Genomic DNA, 18,685 nt, shown 5'->3' with positions numbered 1-18,685 from the left:
CAATGTTTTCTGTCTGACAAATTAAGTATCTGAGTCTCGTGACAATCGTGCAATTTAATAATCAGGCACAGTTGTTTCATGTCCTGCGTGACCTGAAAGCACCAGCAAGATCAAAGATGGCAGTGTGTTATATGTAACTTGCATGCTGTAATATTCAAAATTAACCCATTAAATTAATTCTTAACTATTTCAAAGACAATTCTCCGTATTTTATTTTATTCAGATGAACTCGGCATTTTTATTACTCCTGGGAAACGAGTGATAAAAAGTGTATAAACCCTCTGGCAGGGAACTTCATATCCCACAATTCGCACTTCCGCAACCAACCAGGGCATGATTCAAGAAGTTCTTCTGTGCGGTTTCTGCTAGTTAGCTAGCAGCAACTGTGGCAAACGAGTTGGGGAGCATAACATTCAGATGCAGACAGCTGTGGAAATGAAAGGTAATCTTTTTGAAGTATTTGAAGGGGTCTTGAGTGCTCTGGTTGAGAGCGAAGGCGATTAAACGTGTCTGAGATAGCGTTTGTTTGACTACATGCTAAAGTCAGCAATCAAAGTAGCTTTTGAAGTCAAACATACGTGACGCCTGTGATAATTCAGGATGCTAAGCAAGAAAAAAAGATGTGAATGTAAATATACTGCGTGTGAATATGTTATTCTTTCGAGACTCATTTTGTTTCCATAGTTGGTTTCAGCCTTCCTTGGAGCAAGGAGGACATTCCGGTTTAGCTGTTTTCCCCCGCTTCCAATAAACAGTTAATCTTCACTACCTAACTGTAGGGCTTTATTTGATTTCAGTTGAACCGACTCGTGGTGACCGTGTCATGTCACTGTAATGGCACACCACCATAAATCCAAGACTCAGTCACGAAGTTGTTGCCCTTTGGTCCTATAGCCCTTTGTCTGTCTATCTTTCCAGGTGCGTGTCCTAGCCTTAAGTAGCAGTGATGGAAGGTGAAGCCCAAAAGGCGACTGCATCATGGGAAAGTGGAACTCTGGCTCCTGTAGACCGCCTTCGCTCAGTCAGGGCGGACAGCCCCATACCTGGTCTGGTAGAGGGAACTGAACCAGGTAAGTGTTGTGCCGCTTGTCTGTAAACACACAGAGACAAGTATGATTTTAAACATATTTAACATACATCTGCAAAACTGGAACCACTGCATAGTAGTGAAAAAACGTCAAATATGAAGGTGTAGTATGTGTGAACTTCCTCTTGCATTTGTTCCAGTCTAAGGTAATGTTAACGCAAGAAATATTTTCCAGGTAGTTCACTTAGCCACTATCAGTGGCCTTACACCACTGACTGCGCTCTCATTTCAAAGACTGCAGGTAAGTCTAGGTGTCTTAAAGAAGTCGTGGGTGAATAGAATTGTGCCACGCTACTTTGTGGCCAATCCCTCATAGGATTGTATTGCGAAACAATGCAGGACATGATCAGTGATCACAACGCTTACAGTAGACCATAAAAGCTTCTAGTTGGGCTAGACAAATATCAAGGCAGGGCAGGGCCAAGTAATCATCAACTGTTTTCTATTTCAAGTACAAAATCCCTGCAGTATCTTTGCCTGGAATATTGTCTTTTTTATGATTGTAGCACAAAGAAAAGACATTAACACTCTTTCAGTGCTGACACTTCTGAAAACTTTCCCATGAATTGGACTTCTCTGTTTCACATTGTTGTAGCTGTGCAGTGTCCGGTGAACGCATACTGAGTACTCTGTGTGTGAGAGACAGCATGAATATGCACATCCTGTCTATGTAAGAAATGGTGAATATCTTTACAGGTTGTCTGCTGTTTTAGAGCTTGTGTTACAGTTGCACAATATTCCCTTCAAATGCTGCCATGTTTTCTCATGAGAATTTAATGATATGACCATCTGTTGACTGCAAAAAAAATCTGGGGAAAATTTGTCAGTTTGTCACAGTGAAAGTTGGCTGCAGCTGCTTTCATCTGCTGCATCACATCCTGCTTTGAATAAATCCAACAATGACAGGAGAGATGATGTAACACTGTATGGATTTGCTCTTCTCAAACTGGAGCTAAACAGGACATTTTGAAGTCTTAGCGTACTGTTTCGCTATCACAGTTGCCTTATTCTTGTTCTTCTAATTAGATAAGCTTTGGCCAGAGGTTGTTCATTTTATTCACTGCAGCAGCTCTGAAGTGTGATAACCTAAAGTTAAAACATGTGTGACTAATACGATAATAGACTAAATTGAACTTCTGTTTTTTGTGGATTGTTCTAGAGTTGCATACCATGTTCAAAATTAATCAGTTTTTCAAATAAAAGAATCAAGTCTTGTCCTGTAACTGTACATAATTCATCTGTCATCTGTCTTGGATGCCTTTTCCAGCTAGTTGGTTCCCACAGGAATGCCCAGTTTTGTTCTCCAGCAAAGTTGGGGAATTTAACACATTTTCCAAACCAGCCACTTTTTTTTTTTTTTCGTTGAAGTTGTTTTTTTCCTCTTGTAGAAACACAAACTGAAAATCTTTTAAATTATGTATACATCTCCACTTTCCATTGTGTTGAATCTGCCTTGAGCTAAGCAGCATTTCTACATTACCTGGCTGTATGTGTGAATGCAAATTTAACGGGCACATTAAACACGAGGCCTGCTTCCAAGCATAAAAAAAATCTGTGTGTTTGATTGTTTGGCAGGTAAGAGTATGAAGAATTTACGCTGAGCAAAGAGGGGTCATGTCTGTGTCTCCTTCATGCTCCACCCTTACCCCATCCCTTAACCAAACACATGATTTTCAGTAGTGAGAATGAGCCTGATACTAACAGTCCACTATTTTTATTTATTTTTTTCTACATGGGAAAAATGTTTGATTATGAAAACTGCTATAAATGCTGCAAACTGAGAAAACACTAAAAGAGGACTTGGTTACTTTGGCAGTTGTATATGTGGTCATTGGCCACATGTCCTTTTAGAAAGTAGCATTCAAACTTCCTGGAGTTTTTTTTCCAAAGGAACTGTCCAGAAATGTCTGCCATGTGATGTACTGCGCTCATATTTATATAGAGCTTTTCTAGCTTTTTTTTTTTTTTTTTATATATTTTTTAAATCTTTTACGGACAAAGTTTGTCATCATTTATATTAATACAGGTGCTGGCCAGAAGAGTGCCATGTTCATCCATGCACACTCGTTTGAGGATTTAACTGCTGAAGCTGAAGAAGAAGCCCTGAGGACAGCTGATTCAGGCAAATCAGAAGAGCAGCATGAAGAGGGGCTCAAGGCACTTGTTGCTGAACAAAATATAGATGAACAACACAGCAATGACCTGTCGGATAGCAGGACTAAGGAGGAGGATGTGTCCAGTGAGGCGTGGCGGAGCCACAAAAAACACGTGTTTGTGCTGAGTGAGGCGGGGAAACCAATCTATACTCGCTACGGCACGGAAGAGGCGCTGTCGAGCACCATGGGGGTGATGATGGCTCTCGTGTCGTTTGTCGAGGCTGAGAAGAACATCATCCGCTCCATCCATGCAGGTCAGATTATACTTTGGCAGCAACATTTAATTCTCTAAACAAATATGTCGTATCTTAATGGAAGTGCTGTTAATATGTTTGTGTCAGATGGCTGTAAAGTGGTTTTCCTCACCAAGAGTCCTCTGGTCCTGGTGGGAGTGTCACGCACCTGTCAATCAGACAAGGAGATGCTGCGGGAGCTGCAATACATCTACTACCAGATAGTCAGCCTGCTCACCCTCACCCAGCTCAACCACATCTTCCAGCACAAGCAGAACTACGACTTGCGGCGTTTGCTGGCCGGCTCAGAGTATCTCACTGACAACCTGTTGATCCGGCTGGAACGAGACCCCGGCCTGCTGCTCAGTGCCGTCACTTGCCTGCCCCTCCCCAGCTCTGCCAGGGACGTAGTGTCATCGAGCCTACAGGCCGCTAAATCCAAAAACCTGGTGTTCTCCATATTGCTGGCCGGCGATCGCCTGGTCACCCTGGTCAGGAAGAAGGACCAGTTCCTCCACCACATAGACTTGCACCTGGTCTTCAACCTCGTCGGTTCCTCCTCTTCCTTCCGAGAAGGTGAAGGCTGGACGCCGATCTGTCTGCCAAAGTTCAACACCGCAGGATTTTTCCACGCTCACATTTCTTACCTGGAGCCTGCGTCCCAGCTCTGTCTCATTCTGGTCTCAACTGAAAGAGAGGACTTCTTTAACATGTCCGACTGCAAGCAGAAGTTTATGGAAAGGCTGAGCAAGCGTAGTGCCTACCAGGCCCTGAAGGAGGCGGTGAAATGTCCCAGTTACTCCGTGGTGCAGGTTGGCATCCCAGAGCTCAGGCACTTCCTGTATAAATCAAAGAGCTCCGGACTGTACACCAGGTGAGTGGTTAGACTGTGTTTGTCAAATTTAGGGGTTTTTAGATAACGATCAGAGTATTTTAACAGTCATTAATCCTGTTAATTCAAGAACTTTTTCCTTTCACTGTATAAACACATCTACTCAGATGTTTTCGGTATTACGAAAAATTTACATAAATGACAACTTCATGAGAGCAGATGACACTTGATTTTATCTGGGCCAGTAAAATGATCATCAGTATACAAAGATTTGCATTCTTATATGTATATATTTTTTTGTCATGAACACAAATCCTTGTTCTTGGATATTTTCCACCTTCAGCCCCGAGTTTCCGATGGTGTACCAGTCTGATGGAGAGCAGGAAAGGCTGCTGAGCTTGTACCAGGAACTTCACAGCTGCTTGCACCATCCAACCAGACCTCTCCGTTACTACTACCGCTGCAGGGAAACTGAAAACTTGCTGGCACAGGTGAGTCTGGTGTTGTGATTAAAATGGTTTATTGTTTTTGAACAATTATTTTTAAGCTGACAGCCATTTAAAGCATTTGGTGTGTACAAAATGAATACTGGACACTGGATTGTTGACATTGTTCATACACATTTAGTTAGCTTACTGATTTTTTTGTTTTTGTTTTGTTTTTTCTTTTTTTTTTTGGGGGGGGGGTAACTATTTGCCTTATTAGGGTCAATAGTCCATTTAATAAAGTCATAAATAATTTTGATTGCTGGCATAAACTTTACATCAGTTTTTCCATTCACAATGCAGTATTATCAACAGCTGGATTAACATTTTGCAATCAAATAGGTTAACTGGCAACAGGTCAGTAACATGACTGCGTATAAAAAGAGCATCTTAGAGAGAAAAAATGTCTACAAATTCTTGGAAATTTTCAGAATAATATTCTTCAATATAAAAATGTGAAGACTTTGAGTTTCTCATCATCTACAGTACCTAATATGATCAAAACGCAAATCTTAGTGGGCAAAGGACAAGGCCAAAAATCAGCATTGGCTGCCGTTAACAGCAATTATTCTGTCATGGAAATCTCTGCATGGGCTCAGGAACACTTCCAGTCACTGTCTGTGAACCCAGTTCACTGTGCCATGCACAAATGCAGGTTGAAGCTCTATCATACAGTAAAAAAGCCACGTGTGAACATGATCCATAAATAATTCTTTTTGGAAAATGCTGCATCCCCCAGCCCAAAGAAGATACTGCTTATGTTTTTTAATTTCTATTTTAATTAGTGTGTTAGTGGGTTTTTTTTTTGTTTTTGTTTTTTATTCCCACAACGAGTTTAATTATAGCTTACTGGAATAACCTTTGTCCTTCATTACCAGCTTTGTGTTAGCAGCTTTGTGCTTTTGCAGACCCTTGCACATTACCATCACATACACATAAAATAACAATAAAAGTAATGTCCACATTGACACTTCTGGAAAGTTGTTGACCACTCTTTTTTTTTTTTTTTTTTTCCCCTTTCTAACCGCATGTTGTGTGGTTAAATATATATCTTAAAGAAACGTATTGAAAAAGGGTCATCATTCTAAATGTGGTGCAATGCTTTACAAATATTGTTACAAAAATATACTGTCATTACATAATTAGTTTTTTTTTTTTAACATTTTCAATGTGCATATAACACAAATTTTTGATTAAATGTGCCATTAATGATAATTGCACAACATTAACAGTAATGTGCAAAAATGAATATTACTCATAATAAGCAAGATTTTAGCCTCCTGCCGTCAAGTACAGAGTTTGTTTTGACTAAAGACATCAGACATTAAGCTTTAATCACTCATCATTGATCTGAAATGCAGTAGCTACAGTAATTTTGCAGACTGTAACAATTTCTTACATTGAACCACATTGCTGAACTTCTTTAACAGAAAAATATCCTTCTACTACACACAGCTTTTTCATGCCCCGTTTGTCTCGTTGTGCCTTCTCTCCTTTGCAGGTGACAAGTGGCTTTGAGCTTTACCTCTGCTTTAGTCCGCTGGCGACCAAGGCCTCAGCGTTCGCCGCTGTCAATAAACTGCTGAAGTGGATCAGGAAGGAGGAGGATCGCCTCTTCATCCTCAGTCCTCTCACATACTGAGCCTCCTGAAACGTAAAGCAGTATTGTGAAAACAGACTGGAGTGGTGCTAACAGCAGCTACGCATGATGAAGCAGTAGTCTTTAAGAGTATGATGATTGTCAAATCCTATGCATTTTCTTTTTTTTTGACTTTTGGAATGCTCTGTTCTAATTCTCTGATTTGTAATGAAGTGTGCTGTGCAATTGAATTAACGCTGTATTTTAGCTGGCGAAATTTTTTTATAACTTTTAATTTAAAAAAAATGAAGAGCAGATAGAAGCCTCCGCACTTTTGGTAACACAGAAACTTGCAGTGTTTACCTGTTGTTAAAGATCTTTCATGGAAGAATGGTTTTACTGTAACGGCTATTGTGCATCTCACAACTTAAAAAAATGTCTTTTATGGTATTAACTCAGTTCTTAGAAATGAAGAATAAACTGGAAATTCCTCGAACTGCGGTAGAATGTATTTTCAAATTAGAAGACATGTTGGCAAAATATGGGTTAACAGCATTCCTGTTGGGAGCATCACACTTTTACCTCTATGCACTCTTTGTTTATGTAACGGACACTGAAACAGAAAGCCTGTGACCTGTTTACTGCTGTCAGTAGTTTGTAATAACACGTATTCTCTTAACACCACTGTAGAGGAATTCCACATGAACTCCATTATTTTTCCAGTTCATCTCTTTCTTTTCACCCATAATACTCACATTAACAGATGATATATTTCTGCATGCCTCTTAAAGCTTTGTTTCCTAGAAACCTGCTATGCTTGAGGAATCTAGCCTTGTCACATTTGTCACATCATGCCTTAACTGTTATTGTGCAAAACAAATATGTAATGCTTTATGGCAGTCCCATAATTGCAAAATTATATGTAAATAAAGAAACGACCTGCAAACTGATGTGTCATTCTTTTCCCCTCACACTGTAGGCACTTCGTAGATGGCAGTAGCAGCAGCACTTCCGTCTCACAAACGCGGAGCACACTTGCACAACAAAAGGAGTAAGTTTTATGGTGCTGTGAAACAGGCAGGGCAGTGGTGGGGGGGATAAGGAGGAAACGTTTATGGCATTAAAAAGTGACTGAGGCCACCTATAGACGCTGGGCTAATTGGCTTCTGTTCGTGCTGCTGGTGTGTGTCAGTGTGGAGCTGTGAGGGGAGGAGCGAGGACCGATTCAAACCGGGAGTTAAATACGAAGCGGGCGCTAACGAATACAGAAGGGCTTATATTTAAAAATATATATATATATGTTTGTGTGTTAAGCTAATCGTGTGATATTAACTCTACCTGAGGAAAAACCCGCCTTCCCCCGCGCGCTGTTTTACAGTAGGCGCAGAGCTGGCAGTGGCTGCTTCCCTCAAGACTGTGACTGACCTGCACAGGTAAGCTTTTCATCTTTCCTTCTTTCCTTCAGCAGCGTCTGCTCTGATGTTTAGATACAAAACAGAAACCAACTAGCCTTCAGAGCACAGGCAATGCTAGAAGAGGACTTTAAAAAGAATAGCTTGTGTTTATGATCCAAAGTTTGACTTACAGCACCGGCATTCTTTATATTATCTCTCACAGCACTTATAATGCAAGGAAGGGTTTCCGGTGTCATCCATTTATAATTGTTTATAAAAAGCAAGCTATTTGCGATTAATATTTATTGTGGGGGTTGTGAAATATAAACTCAGTGTTGCGTTATCTAAACTCGGGTTTTGGAATGAAAATAACATCTTTAACCTGTGGACTGGAGCCAGTGTGCACTCTGTTACACTGGAGTGATTCAAAGAAGTAAAGGCAGATTGTGACCGAATATGGAGACAAAGTAAAAGGAGAAACTTCACCAACCCAACAACAACAACAAACCCATAAATACAAGCGATCAACTGCAGAGGGCAGATGAGCTCAGGGCGAAAAGAAATTATGCTGTTCTGTGTTAACATACTCATAGTTGGACTGATTTCTAATCTCACTTGTTTGTATAAAATCACACAGTAGAAATAAAGATATTTTCAAAACAAAGAAATGTAGACGCAGTTTCTCCTTAAACTGGATATTTCTAGTGAATCTGTATTGCCTTGGAATTTATTTCCTTCTACTCAGTCAATGAGTCCTTCAGGTTCAATATGTGTTCACTATTGATTGTTCGAACAGCAGCTCAACTCTGCAAATCCCCCTGGATATCTGTGCATTGATTATTTTAAGAGAGGTCTTCGATCTTCTACTCTTCATTAGGATGCCGAAGTGCCAGTGAGCAAGGTGCTTTACTGGCAACTCATGCCGGTTCACTGATGAAGCCTTGATTGGCCTGAAAATAGCAAAGCGAATGGAAACTCTGTTTCAGCCGTTTGCTTTATTAACCATGAACCCGGAGAAAGTCAATCAGTGCCATTACTATGTGTACTCATGTCCCCAGACCTTAACCTCAGCTTTACAAGGAGCTGCAAATGTTAAAATGTAACAACAGCATCAGCGGGGTTCAATGAATTATTGATGCAAAGACCTGAGACTCTGAACTTTTCCATACGACTGCTTTTAGCAAAAACAAGTGCTTTGTGCTTAAAATCAGTTGGCTCACACTGCCGTTTCTGACGCTGTTAAATATAATGTTCAAAATGGATTAAATTCTCTGACACGAGCCGAAGAGCAGTTTTGCCCTCACCTGGTAGTTTTAAAGGCTACACAATGTCTGACGACCATCAGTCCATGGCCATCTTTTCCCCCTGAAAGGCACGTAGTGGTTCTAACAGGAATGCATAATTGAGAGGCCAGGCCAGAAAACAGTCATGCCGTATGTCCAGTTAATGATCCACCCACTTATGTATGTTCACGATGAAGACAGGGCTCGGACGCTACGTAGAGCTTGGGCTGGATGAGCAATGGAAAAATGTAGATTTGCTAAATTTGGTTGGTTCATGTTGAGCAAAAGTCATTATCTTGGCTTGTTACCACCAACTCCCTTGCATAAAAGAAGATGATTCATTTGAAAAACTCTGCCTGTGATTAACCAGAGTAAACATGACCAGACAGATATGAATGGCTTATGTACAAAGCCCCAGTAAAAATAGTTACATCCACATCTTCTACCACCACAACTCTGTGTCTGATGATCTAAACATTTCCTGTCAGTGTCTGTGGTGAGTCAGAGAAAGCTTTTATTTTTATGACCACATGTGCTTTTATTATCAGGACCAGACAAGATGGTGATCATGATTGTTACCTCGGGTCTTTTAGGGTTCCACGCAAAACATAATAAAATACTGTTATATTGATTTTCACTTTCATTAGTAGCAAATCCCATAGGAGGCATGATTTATCATGACAACATGAAACAACAGGCTACTGCTTATCATTTTATGGTCTTACAGCAGTTTTAGTAAACAGGTTTCAGACACATCTCACTTCTGTCAGCTTTTACCTCTTCATACAAACGGGATTGTGGCTCTTTGTTTGTTCAAAAGGTGGTTCTTTAAACAAAATCCATTCCTGCCAAAGGAACCTTAGATAAGAAATAGGCGATATGCATTTAAAAGCCTTGAATGAAGGTAATGTAAGTACTGCTAGTTATATGCTCACTTGATTTCTTGGCCTGAGCTAGATGAGAAGATCTGTCTAATACTTATACATGTCCGTTCAGTATAATGTTGGTCCTAGAGGACATTTAGCTTAAAGCAGGAGAAAGCAGTCAAGTCAGCCAAGATCCCCTTTTCTCTTTCACATCTTTATGCAAAGCCTTCCTGGATCATCTAGCTCATTAAAATGGCATCTTTGTTATTTAACTCTCAAGCAAGGAAATATCAAAGCTTTAGTCATTCTTGAGTTGCAGCTCATGATTTCTTATCAGTTTAATGAGTTATTTTACTCTTTTTGTTTTATCAGGTGTCACTGGGTGGTTTAAGGATGGTTTTGACTCAGCAGCAGACCTGGAGGTAGCAACACATCGCCTGTGCCTTTGGGCCCCTGGAACCCGGACTGGAGATGGTCCACTGGGCCGGACAGTGGTGGGCATGCGTCTGGTTCCAGACTGTGCTGGCCTTTGCCCTGGCCAACTGTGCGTCATTGGCCCCCAGCCCTGTCAACTTCTCTGTTGTGTACACAATGCCTTTCTTCCAAGCTGGGGGTCCCATCCAAAACATAGTCAACAACTCATTTTACCAAGAAGTGTACGTGGCCTCTAAGAATGTGATCGAAGCTGTCAACAGAAGCCTGGAGAAGGTGTGGGAGCTCCGCACTGGGCCAGTGGGGGGCTCAGAGTGTCACATATGCAATTTGTGTGAGATTGACAAGAATCACAACTTTCCAGAGGACACAGACAATCAGGTGTTGCTGTTGGATACACTCTTTATGTATTTATATTCTTGTGGAAGTTCTCAGTACGGCGTATGCTATTTCCACCAGCTGAACCCAAATGGAGAGCCACCCTCTCTTTCAAAGTGTTTGTTCAGAAAGGGCTCAAACTCTGCTGCTAACTGTCCTGACTGTGTGGCTAGCCCTCTTGGTACGAAAGTCACAATGGTGGAGGAGGGTCAGACTGTCTATTTCTTTGTCGCGGCCAGTGTTAATGACAGTGTCACTCAGCGTTACGGCAGGAAGTCTTTATCAGTTCGTCGACCACTGGCCACAGAAGATGGTTTCTTCAGTGATGTGCGTGGTCTGACTGTCCTTCCCAGCCTGCGAAAGACGTACCATATTGAATATGTCTACAGCTTCTTCACTCAGGAGTTTGTGTACTTCCTTTCAGTCCAGAGAGAGAGCCCAGATCAGGAATCGTCGCCTTTTCAGACTCGTCTGGGACGTCTCCCGAGGAACGAATGGGAAATGAAGCGGTATCGCGAGTTGATCTTGGAGTGTCGCTTTGAACCAAAGCGCAGGAGGAGGAACGTAGCCAGTGAACCTTATAAGGATATTGTGTACAACGTGGTCCAAGCAGCCCATTTTGGCAAAGCAGGCAGGGAGCTGGCAGAGGAGTTAGGAGCGGAGGAGGAGGATGACATCCTGTATGGTGTTTTTGCTGTCACCGACGACAACGGAGTCACAGAGCATGACTCTGCCCTGTGCGCCTTCCCCATGGACAATGTGAACAAGGCAATTGCTGATGGGGTGGATGACTGCTGTGAGTCTGGACCTGAGCAGCTCTCTAGAGGGCTCTGCCATTTCCAACCCTGTGAGAGCTGTCCACATGAGGTGAGCGCATCAGTCTGCAAATACACAACTATGAAAATGCTACTTCTTCTTCTAAATGCTACAGTTGCTTGGTCTGAGCTGGCAAAAAGGAAAGTATGTCGCGATAAGATGAGCAGAAAATTATCTGAACTTGGATAATTTATGGACTAATAAAGGTGGCTTGATAAAAATCTTGCACATGGGTGCAGAGCTTTAAAATATGTCTCTCATCTTCATCCAGCTTTGGTGCTGAAAATGAATCCATCACAGGAATCCAAAAATTGTTTGTCTTGTAGTGGCAGGCTCCAAAAGTGAATCAATCCCTAAAAGACTCCCATGTTAAACCCTAAATTAAAAAGCCCATTTACAGCCTGGTGCCAAAAATGGTTTTGGCCAGAACTGATAGTTCCTCCTTCCATCTTTTCTATGAATATTTAACTTGAAGATGTCAGACGGTGTCCAGTCTTTGAATCATTGTGGTTTAGTGACAAATAAAACTTAGATAAATACACACTTATACCACATCTGTAAACAATGAGATTTCTGACAAAACCTTCACTAGGTTTACAAGAAAATGTTGATCAGACACAACCACACAGTGTTGTCACCAAAGCGTCACTGACGAGGCAAATCTCCCTGGGTTTCTGGCTAGGTCACAAGCATCTTATATGGAGCAGGGATTTTCCACTCAAAGGCGAGAGGTTTGCTGGATGAAGATTTGGGGTTTATTTGCAGCTTTTACATCAGACACTCGTCAATGGAGCACATTTTTTGAGATGGTTTTGAGAGATATTTGGAGACAGTGCAGTTAGGAAAACAAACACTGGAAATTTCAGAACATCTGGTTGTTCTTGAATGCATCATTGCTTGGCTGTTTTGTGCACAGCTGGGATTCTCGGCATATTTTGCCAGCTTTTCCTACGTCTGGCTACTTCTGGCTTCATTACACACAGTACAAAACCCAATGGGAGAGGTCTGGGTGGTATGACCATCTTTTATATACAGTCTATTGTATTCACCCTTTTTGTATGAATTTTTAGGGTCATTCAGTTGAATCTATTTTCCTCTTTAGCCAGAAATGATCCTTTATTCATCGTGTATCACCTCCTCTAGATGAGACACCAATGAAAAGGAAAATTTTGTGGTTTCTGTGAAGCAATATTAAGGTTTCCATTTCAGTCATATTAGGAATGTGAGAAGCTTTTGCATCGGCAGTCAGTTGGCAGCCACTGTTAAGTCAGAGAAAACAGGGATGCAGAAAGCTTTTTGGATTGCTAATAAATATGGAAAAAGTCTTACTACACTCATCATTATCCAGAAGGACCTGGATGGCAGCCAAGTGGGAGTGAGGGTCAGTTTTTTTTCTATAGGCTGAATGTTCTCAAGAAGGGACTGGAAAGGTTTGCCCCGTTCCCTTTTTGTGTGACTTTAGTCAGTGGCCTTTTCAGGCGATGCATGTGCGTTAGGATGTCTGATTTTAAAGGTCTTAGAATATGTTGTTGCTGGTTTCTCGTGGGAAAACGCCTGTTTATTCCCAGATCCCATGCATATTTCTCATATTTTTTTGTGTTAAATTATTCAGTTTTGTCTTTTGGGGGTAGGTTTTGGGTAGTGGGAGCTGTGGTAATGATACCACAGTTACTTTAAGTAAATTCCAGTTTGAGAAACTATGAGTATTCCCACAAGGACTGGTTGCTATTACTGTAATGTTGCTGTGATATTGTAAAGCTGTATAATTAATATGATTTCAGCTGCTGGGTATCCCAGATGATGGCACTTCAGGAGAAAGTGATTTCATAAAGTTTGGCAGAACTCGAGTTATGTTGCCCCTTCCTCTGCCTTTGGAGGAACACTTTTTGCTTGGACTAATAAAGTGTTCCTGTAATGGATCTTCTGTTGTTGCTTTTGGCTGCTGGTTTGAATATTGAGTAACGTGACAGCGGGACTGTCCAATAGACTGAAACCTTGGTTCTTCCACTTCACAGCAGACCAATATAAGCCAAAACTGCTGCCAAAACATCATCCGTGTTTAATACAGTGGCTTGCAAAAGTATTCGGCCCCCGTGACCTTTTCCATATTTTGTCACATTACAGCCACAAACATGAATCAATGTTATTGGAATTCCACGTGAAAGACCAACACAAAGTGGTGTACACGTGAGAAGTGGAACGAAAATCATACATGATTCCAGACAGTTTTTACAAATAAATAACTGAAAAGTGGGGTGTGCGTAATTATTCAGCCCCCCTGAGTCAATACTTTGTAGAACCACCTTTTGCTGCAATTACAGCTGCCAGTCTTTTAGGGTTTGTCTCTACCAGCTTTGCACATCTAGAGACTTAAATCCTTGCCCATTCTTCTTTGCAAAACAGCTCCAGCTCAGTCAGATTAGATGAACAGCGTTTTTCAGATCTTGCCACAGATTCTCGATTGGATTTAGATCTGGACTTTGACTGGGCCATTCTAACACATGGATGTGTTTTGTTTTAAACTACTCCATTGTTGCCCTGGCTTTATGTTTAGGGTCGTTGTCCTGCTGGAAGGTGAACCTCCGCCCCAGTCTCAAGTCTTTTGCAGACTCCAAGAGGTTTTCTTCAAAGATTGCCCTGTATTTGGCTCCATCCATCTTCCCATCAACTCTGACCAGCTTCCCTGTCCCTGCTGAAGAGAAGCACCCCCAGAGCATGATGCTGCCACCACCATATTTGACAGTGGGGATGGTGTGTTCAGAGTGATGTGCAGTGTTAGTTTTCCGCCACACATAGCGTTTTGCATTTTGGCCAAAAAGTTCCATTTTGGTCTCATCTGACCAGAGCAGCTTCTTCCACATGTTTGCTGTGTCCCCCACATGGCTTGTGGCAAACTGCAAACGGGACTTCTTATGGTTTTCTGTTAACAATGGCTTTCTTCTTGCCACTCTTCCATAAAGGCCAACTTTGTGCAGTGCACGACTAATAGTTGTCCTATGGACAGATTCCCCCACCTGAGCTGTAGATCTCTGCAGCTCGTCCAGAGTCACCATGGGCCTCTTGGCTGCATTTCTGATCAGCGCTCTCCTTGTTCGGCCTGTGAGTTTAGGTGGACGGCCTTGTCTTGGTAGGTTTACAGTTGTGCCATACTCCTTCCATTTCTGAATGATCGCTTGAACAGTGCTCCGTGGGATGTTCAAGGCTTGGGAAATCTTTTTGTAGCCTAAGCCTGCTTTAAATTTCTCAATAACTTTATCCCTGACCTGTCTGGTGTGTTCTTTGGACTTCATGGTGTTGTTGCTCCCAATATTCTCTTAGACAACCTCTGAGGCCGTCACAGAGCAGCTGTATTTGTACTGACATTAGATTACACACAGGTGCACTCTATTTAGTCATTAGCACTCATCAGGCAATGTCTATGGGCAACTGACTGCACTCAGACAACAGATACATGAATAATTACGCACACCCCACTTTTGCAGTTATTTATTTGTAAAAAATCGTTTGTCTGAAGTACATCGTATGTATGATTTCTCGTTCCACTTCTCACGTGTACACCACTTTGTGTTGGTCTTTCACGTGGAATTCCATAAATGAATTCATGTTTGATGGCTCGATAATGTGACATTAAATGTGGGCAAATGTTAATGTGACAAAATGGGGAAAGTTCAAGGGGGCCGAATACTTTTGCAAGCCACTGTACATACCACGCTTTTTGGCTTGTTACTATGTCACTGAATTATTAAGCTATTTCTGTGATGACAAATGCACTATTGTTTTAGACTTAAAATGTTTGATAATATTCTGGCTTACAGTTTTTATTTTTACAGCTTTTCAGTTTAATTAGTTTTATATTTGTATTTATGATTTGTATTTAGAGTAGCTGTAACGGAGAGTTAGGCTTTAGGAAAGCAATTCATACCCACTGTTTTATACTCCTCTGGGATTAGGAGGTGGATGACTTCAGGCAATAGCAGTGCTGTTTTTGTTTTTTTCTTAAGCTCTAAGGTTACATACAGTCCATATATTTTTAGACACTGACTCAATTTTAGTTTATCTGTTGTTGGGGGAAAACTCTGTAAAAAACCCAGGAGAAATAAAGACACAAGGAACAACTCTGTAAACAAAACCCGTCCACCAGAAGACAAATAAAAGGCACCCACAATGAGACAAAAGGTTTAAACTATTTTATGCCCTAAAAACAAGAACTATGAACGTGTAAACACGGAGTGACCAGACTTCTGCTCACCGAGAAACCCAACTCACACCCACTGAGTGAAACAGAGGCTATGGTCACTACTATATTATAGAAAGACAGATAGTACGATAACAGGTAAGAAAATACCATATAGACAAGAATAATACCATAAACAACGCTCCCTATGTGGACGCTAGCTCCTCGTCAGCAGAGAGTGTGGAGAATAAAAAATCTACAAAAACACTCTATTGTTCAACAAACATCAATATGTCATAGACACGTGGGAAAAGTACTAGAAGAAGGATAATATACTAAACTAATCCCTAACCATCCAGACATAAGAGGAGCAAAATCTTTCGTTACATATTAATAGAGAGAGGTTAAAAGAAACCCCAACAAGCAATCATTTTTAACCTGTAACATCCTGTATTATTCAGTCACCACCAATATATATCGAAAGCATTATAATAGCTTTATGCACACTGAATTCAACGCCCATATATGGTCTGATCTAAGCAGCTGAACAAGTATATTGGATTAACCACAGAGAAATTACTGCCATTCTTTGCATTGGTACTTATTAGCATGGTCTCAAATGTAACTGGATGGGTTCACTTAAGGGTGGGATTTGAATGTGAACAAATTTAATCTTCAAGGTAAAGACATTTCACTTGTTTCATCAAGTGAAACAAGTCATTTTTAGGATTCAAAAACAAACCAAATCTGTCAGAGAGATAGCAGGAAAGAAAACTGTGGCACATTTGGTGAAAAAAATAACACATAAAAAGGACCTTACCGAAGATAAAAAGGTTTACCAAAGACATTAGAGGCGGATCGCTGCAGGATCCTTTCCAAGGTGAAGAAAAACCTGTTCACAATATTCAAGTTAGGACAACTCCAGGAGGTAAGCATATCATTATCAGAGGTTCACCACAGGGTTTAAACCAGTGATCTGTCTCAGAGTGGCCAGATCAGACTTTAACACATACCTAAAGCAGCACGTATCTCCTGGAAAAGCAGGTTTTGGACAGATGAAACTTGGATCAACGTATATCAGTGATGAGAAAAAAAAACCAGAGGAAATGTGACACAAAGACATATATGGCCTCCAGTGGCACTAGGCCACTAATGTCAGGCTTCAGTTAACTGGAGGAGACTTCACACTACGATTGGACATTGACTAGAAAAATATGGCAAATTCAAGCCTGTCTGTAAACACGACAGCTTGGAAGGTTTTAAATAAATTCCATTAAAGCTTTGCAGGGGTGCAGAGTGGGCTCATGTTAACAATCCATAAAAATTTCCCTACATTCACTAAGCTCTTCAAGCTCAACTTAATGACTTACTGACATTCTTACTGACATTGTTTGTATTGACGACATATAGGCAGTGATGTATAGGGATTCTAAATATCAGATTATTTTATTATGAATGTTATGTAAATTATAATAACGGGTCATAATATTCCAGAATTGGTATTTTTTCTTTTGAAAACACTTATGATCAAAACATTTTTTTCACTTGATATTTATTGCAAAACATTAAAATTGTAACACAGGCGAAAATGGACTCAGGCGCAGACCAGCTGAACTAGAATAGCAGTCGTAAATTTATTTACAAAACACCACGTGAAAGTATAGACAGTGTACAGGGCAGGGATATGCAGCGGTCCAGGGGGAAAAGGGGAGAAAGTTCAAAACACGCTCCGCTCATTCGTTCCTTCCCAGTTTGTCTTCGGCACTCTTCTGAATCCAGCACACTCCGCTCACTCGCTCCTCTCGTATTTGTTTTCTACACACTCACTCTTACTCCATTCTACGCCACACCACCAGGGAAACAGATCGGGGGTACGGACAAGTCCGAGAACCTAAGCACAAGAGAACTGCGGTTAGCATAATCCCTGTAGTCACACGAGAAACAGGGTTTATCGGGGCTGTACTGACGAGAGTAACTCAACAAAGACACAGAGACCGTGACAAAAATTTATTTTACTAAAAACAAAATGCATGCCACATGTGCTCTACACCCAAAAAGTGTCATTAAAATTAAGTCAAGTATATTAAAATGGGTTTTAACAGGACCGACTTTGCACTTGTTTTTACTGCACTACAAACTTGGCCAGGTCTCCCTTGAAAAAGAGGTTTTTAATCTCAATTTGATCTTCCTGGTTAAATAAAAAATACAAATAAAAAAAACTTTTTAAAGTATATTTAAAAAGAACAAAGAAAACAAAATGAATATTCACAAAAGACAATACTATTCCATTACAAGTAAATGCTGCTCAGTGAGCTGCCTTGGTGGAGGTTTGTGTTCTCATAGTGCTTCTTGTTCCTTGGTAGAATACTCCCTTAAATCAAACAGTGATGCTCCCTGCTCTGTATCTACAGCTCCAGGGCAATCCTCCTGTCAGTAATGCAAGGCATAAACATCTATCAAAGGCCTTTAGATTATTAAATAATCATATTATCACAACCGATTCACCTCGGGCTTCTGGTGTGCCAGATACTTTGTTTCTCTTTGTCACCCCGGTGACGAGCTCAACTTATCTCACAAGAAAGCAGCTCAGTCTGTCGAACCACAACTGTACATTTTCCAGAGATCAAATATTACAATCTAATAATATGGAACTGCTCAAGGCATGTAAAACAAACTATGCTCCCATGCGGTCGGACAGCTAATAAATCTTCTTTAACATACTATAATGGCTGTGTTCTTGTTTACATCAAAAAACCTTTATATGTGATTGATGGTGTAGATTTGATTACATTTCCCATTAAACAGTGACTTTAACAGATTTGTCCAAATGCAAGCCCCCCTTAATAGTTTATTCTCAAGGACCAACTTTCATCACACAGCATACATTAGATCAGACATTCTCAGACTTTGCTCAGTTGTCATAAAGAATCAGAATTGAAATACTTTATTAATCCCAGAGGACGTTATGTG

General features: G+C 40.8%; 2 protein-coding genes across 3 annotated transcripts in view; both read left to right on the top strand.

Moving 5' to 3' along the window:
• The first annotated feature begins 117 nt into the window (after positions 1-117).
• On the top strand, positions 118-7,318 carry mon1a (MON1 secretory trafficking family member A). Its single transcript, XM_005915262.3, has 6 exons — positions 118-442; positions 919-1,070; positions 3,114-3,497; positions 3,585-4,350; positions 4,652-4,799; positions 6,295-7,318. The coding sequence occupies exons 2-6, from the start codon at positions 947-949 to the stop codon at positions 6,433-6,435; spliced, it is 1,563 nt and encodes a 520-aa protein (XP_005915324.1). The 5' UTR covers positions 118-442; positions 919-946; the 3' UTR covers positions 6,436-7,318.
• A 97-nt stretch (positions 7,319-7,415) lies between these two features.
• mst1rb (macrophage stimulating 1 receptor b) overlaps positions 7,416-18,685 on the top strand; it is a 34,541-nt gene continuing 23,271 nt past the window's right edge. For both annotated transcript variants that reach the window (XM_005915261.2, XM_005915260.2), the window contains exons 1-2: positions 7,416-7,805; positions 10,288-11,592. In XM_005915261.2, the coding sequence (XP_005915323.1) occupies positions 10,387-11,592 (1,206 nt within the window). In that variant the 5' untranslated portion in view covers positions 7,416-7,805; positions 10,288-10,386. The remainder of the gene's footprint in view (positions 7,806-10,287; positions 11,593-18,685) is intronic.

Source organism: Haplochromis burtoni, unplaced genomic scaffold, assembly GCF_018398535.1.
Source record: "Haplochromis burtoni strain Fernald_Lab_line unplaced genomic scaffold, NCSU_Asbu1 Contig_12, whole genome shotgun sequence".
In the NCBI taxonomy this organism is placed as follows: Eukaryota; Metazoa; Chordata; class Actinopteri; order Cichliformes; family Cichlidae; genus Haplochromis; species Haplochromis burtoni.
This window is presented reverse-complemented; position numbering and strand designations above follow the sequence as displayed.

What these genes read in the sequence shown, in the direction of transcription:
- mon1a (XM_005915262.3), top strand. Translation starts at nt 947, where the DNA reads ATGGAAGGTGAAGCCCAAAAGGCGACTGCATCATGGGAAAGTGGAACT. An exon ending in GGTAGAGGGAACTGAACCAG is followed by an intron (nt 1,071 to 3,113) that starts GTAAGTGTTGTG and finishes ATATTAATACAG; the next exon opens with GTGCTGGCCAGAAGAGTGCC. An exon ending in CATCCGCTCCATCCATGCAG is followed by an intron (nt 3,498 to 3,584) that starts GTCAGATTATAC and finishes TGTTTGTGTCAG; the next exon opens with ATGGCTGTAAAGTGGTTTTC.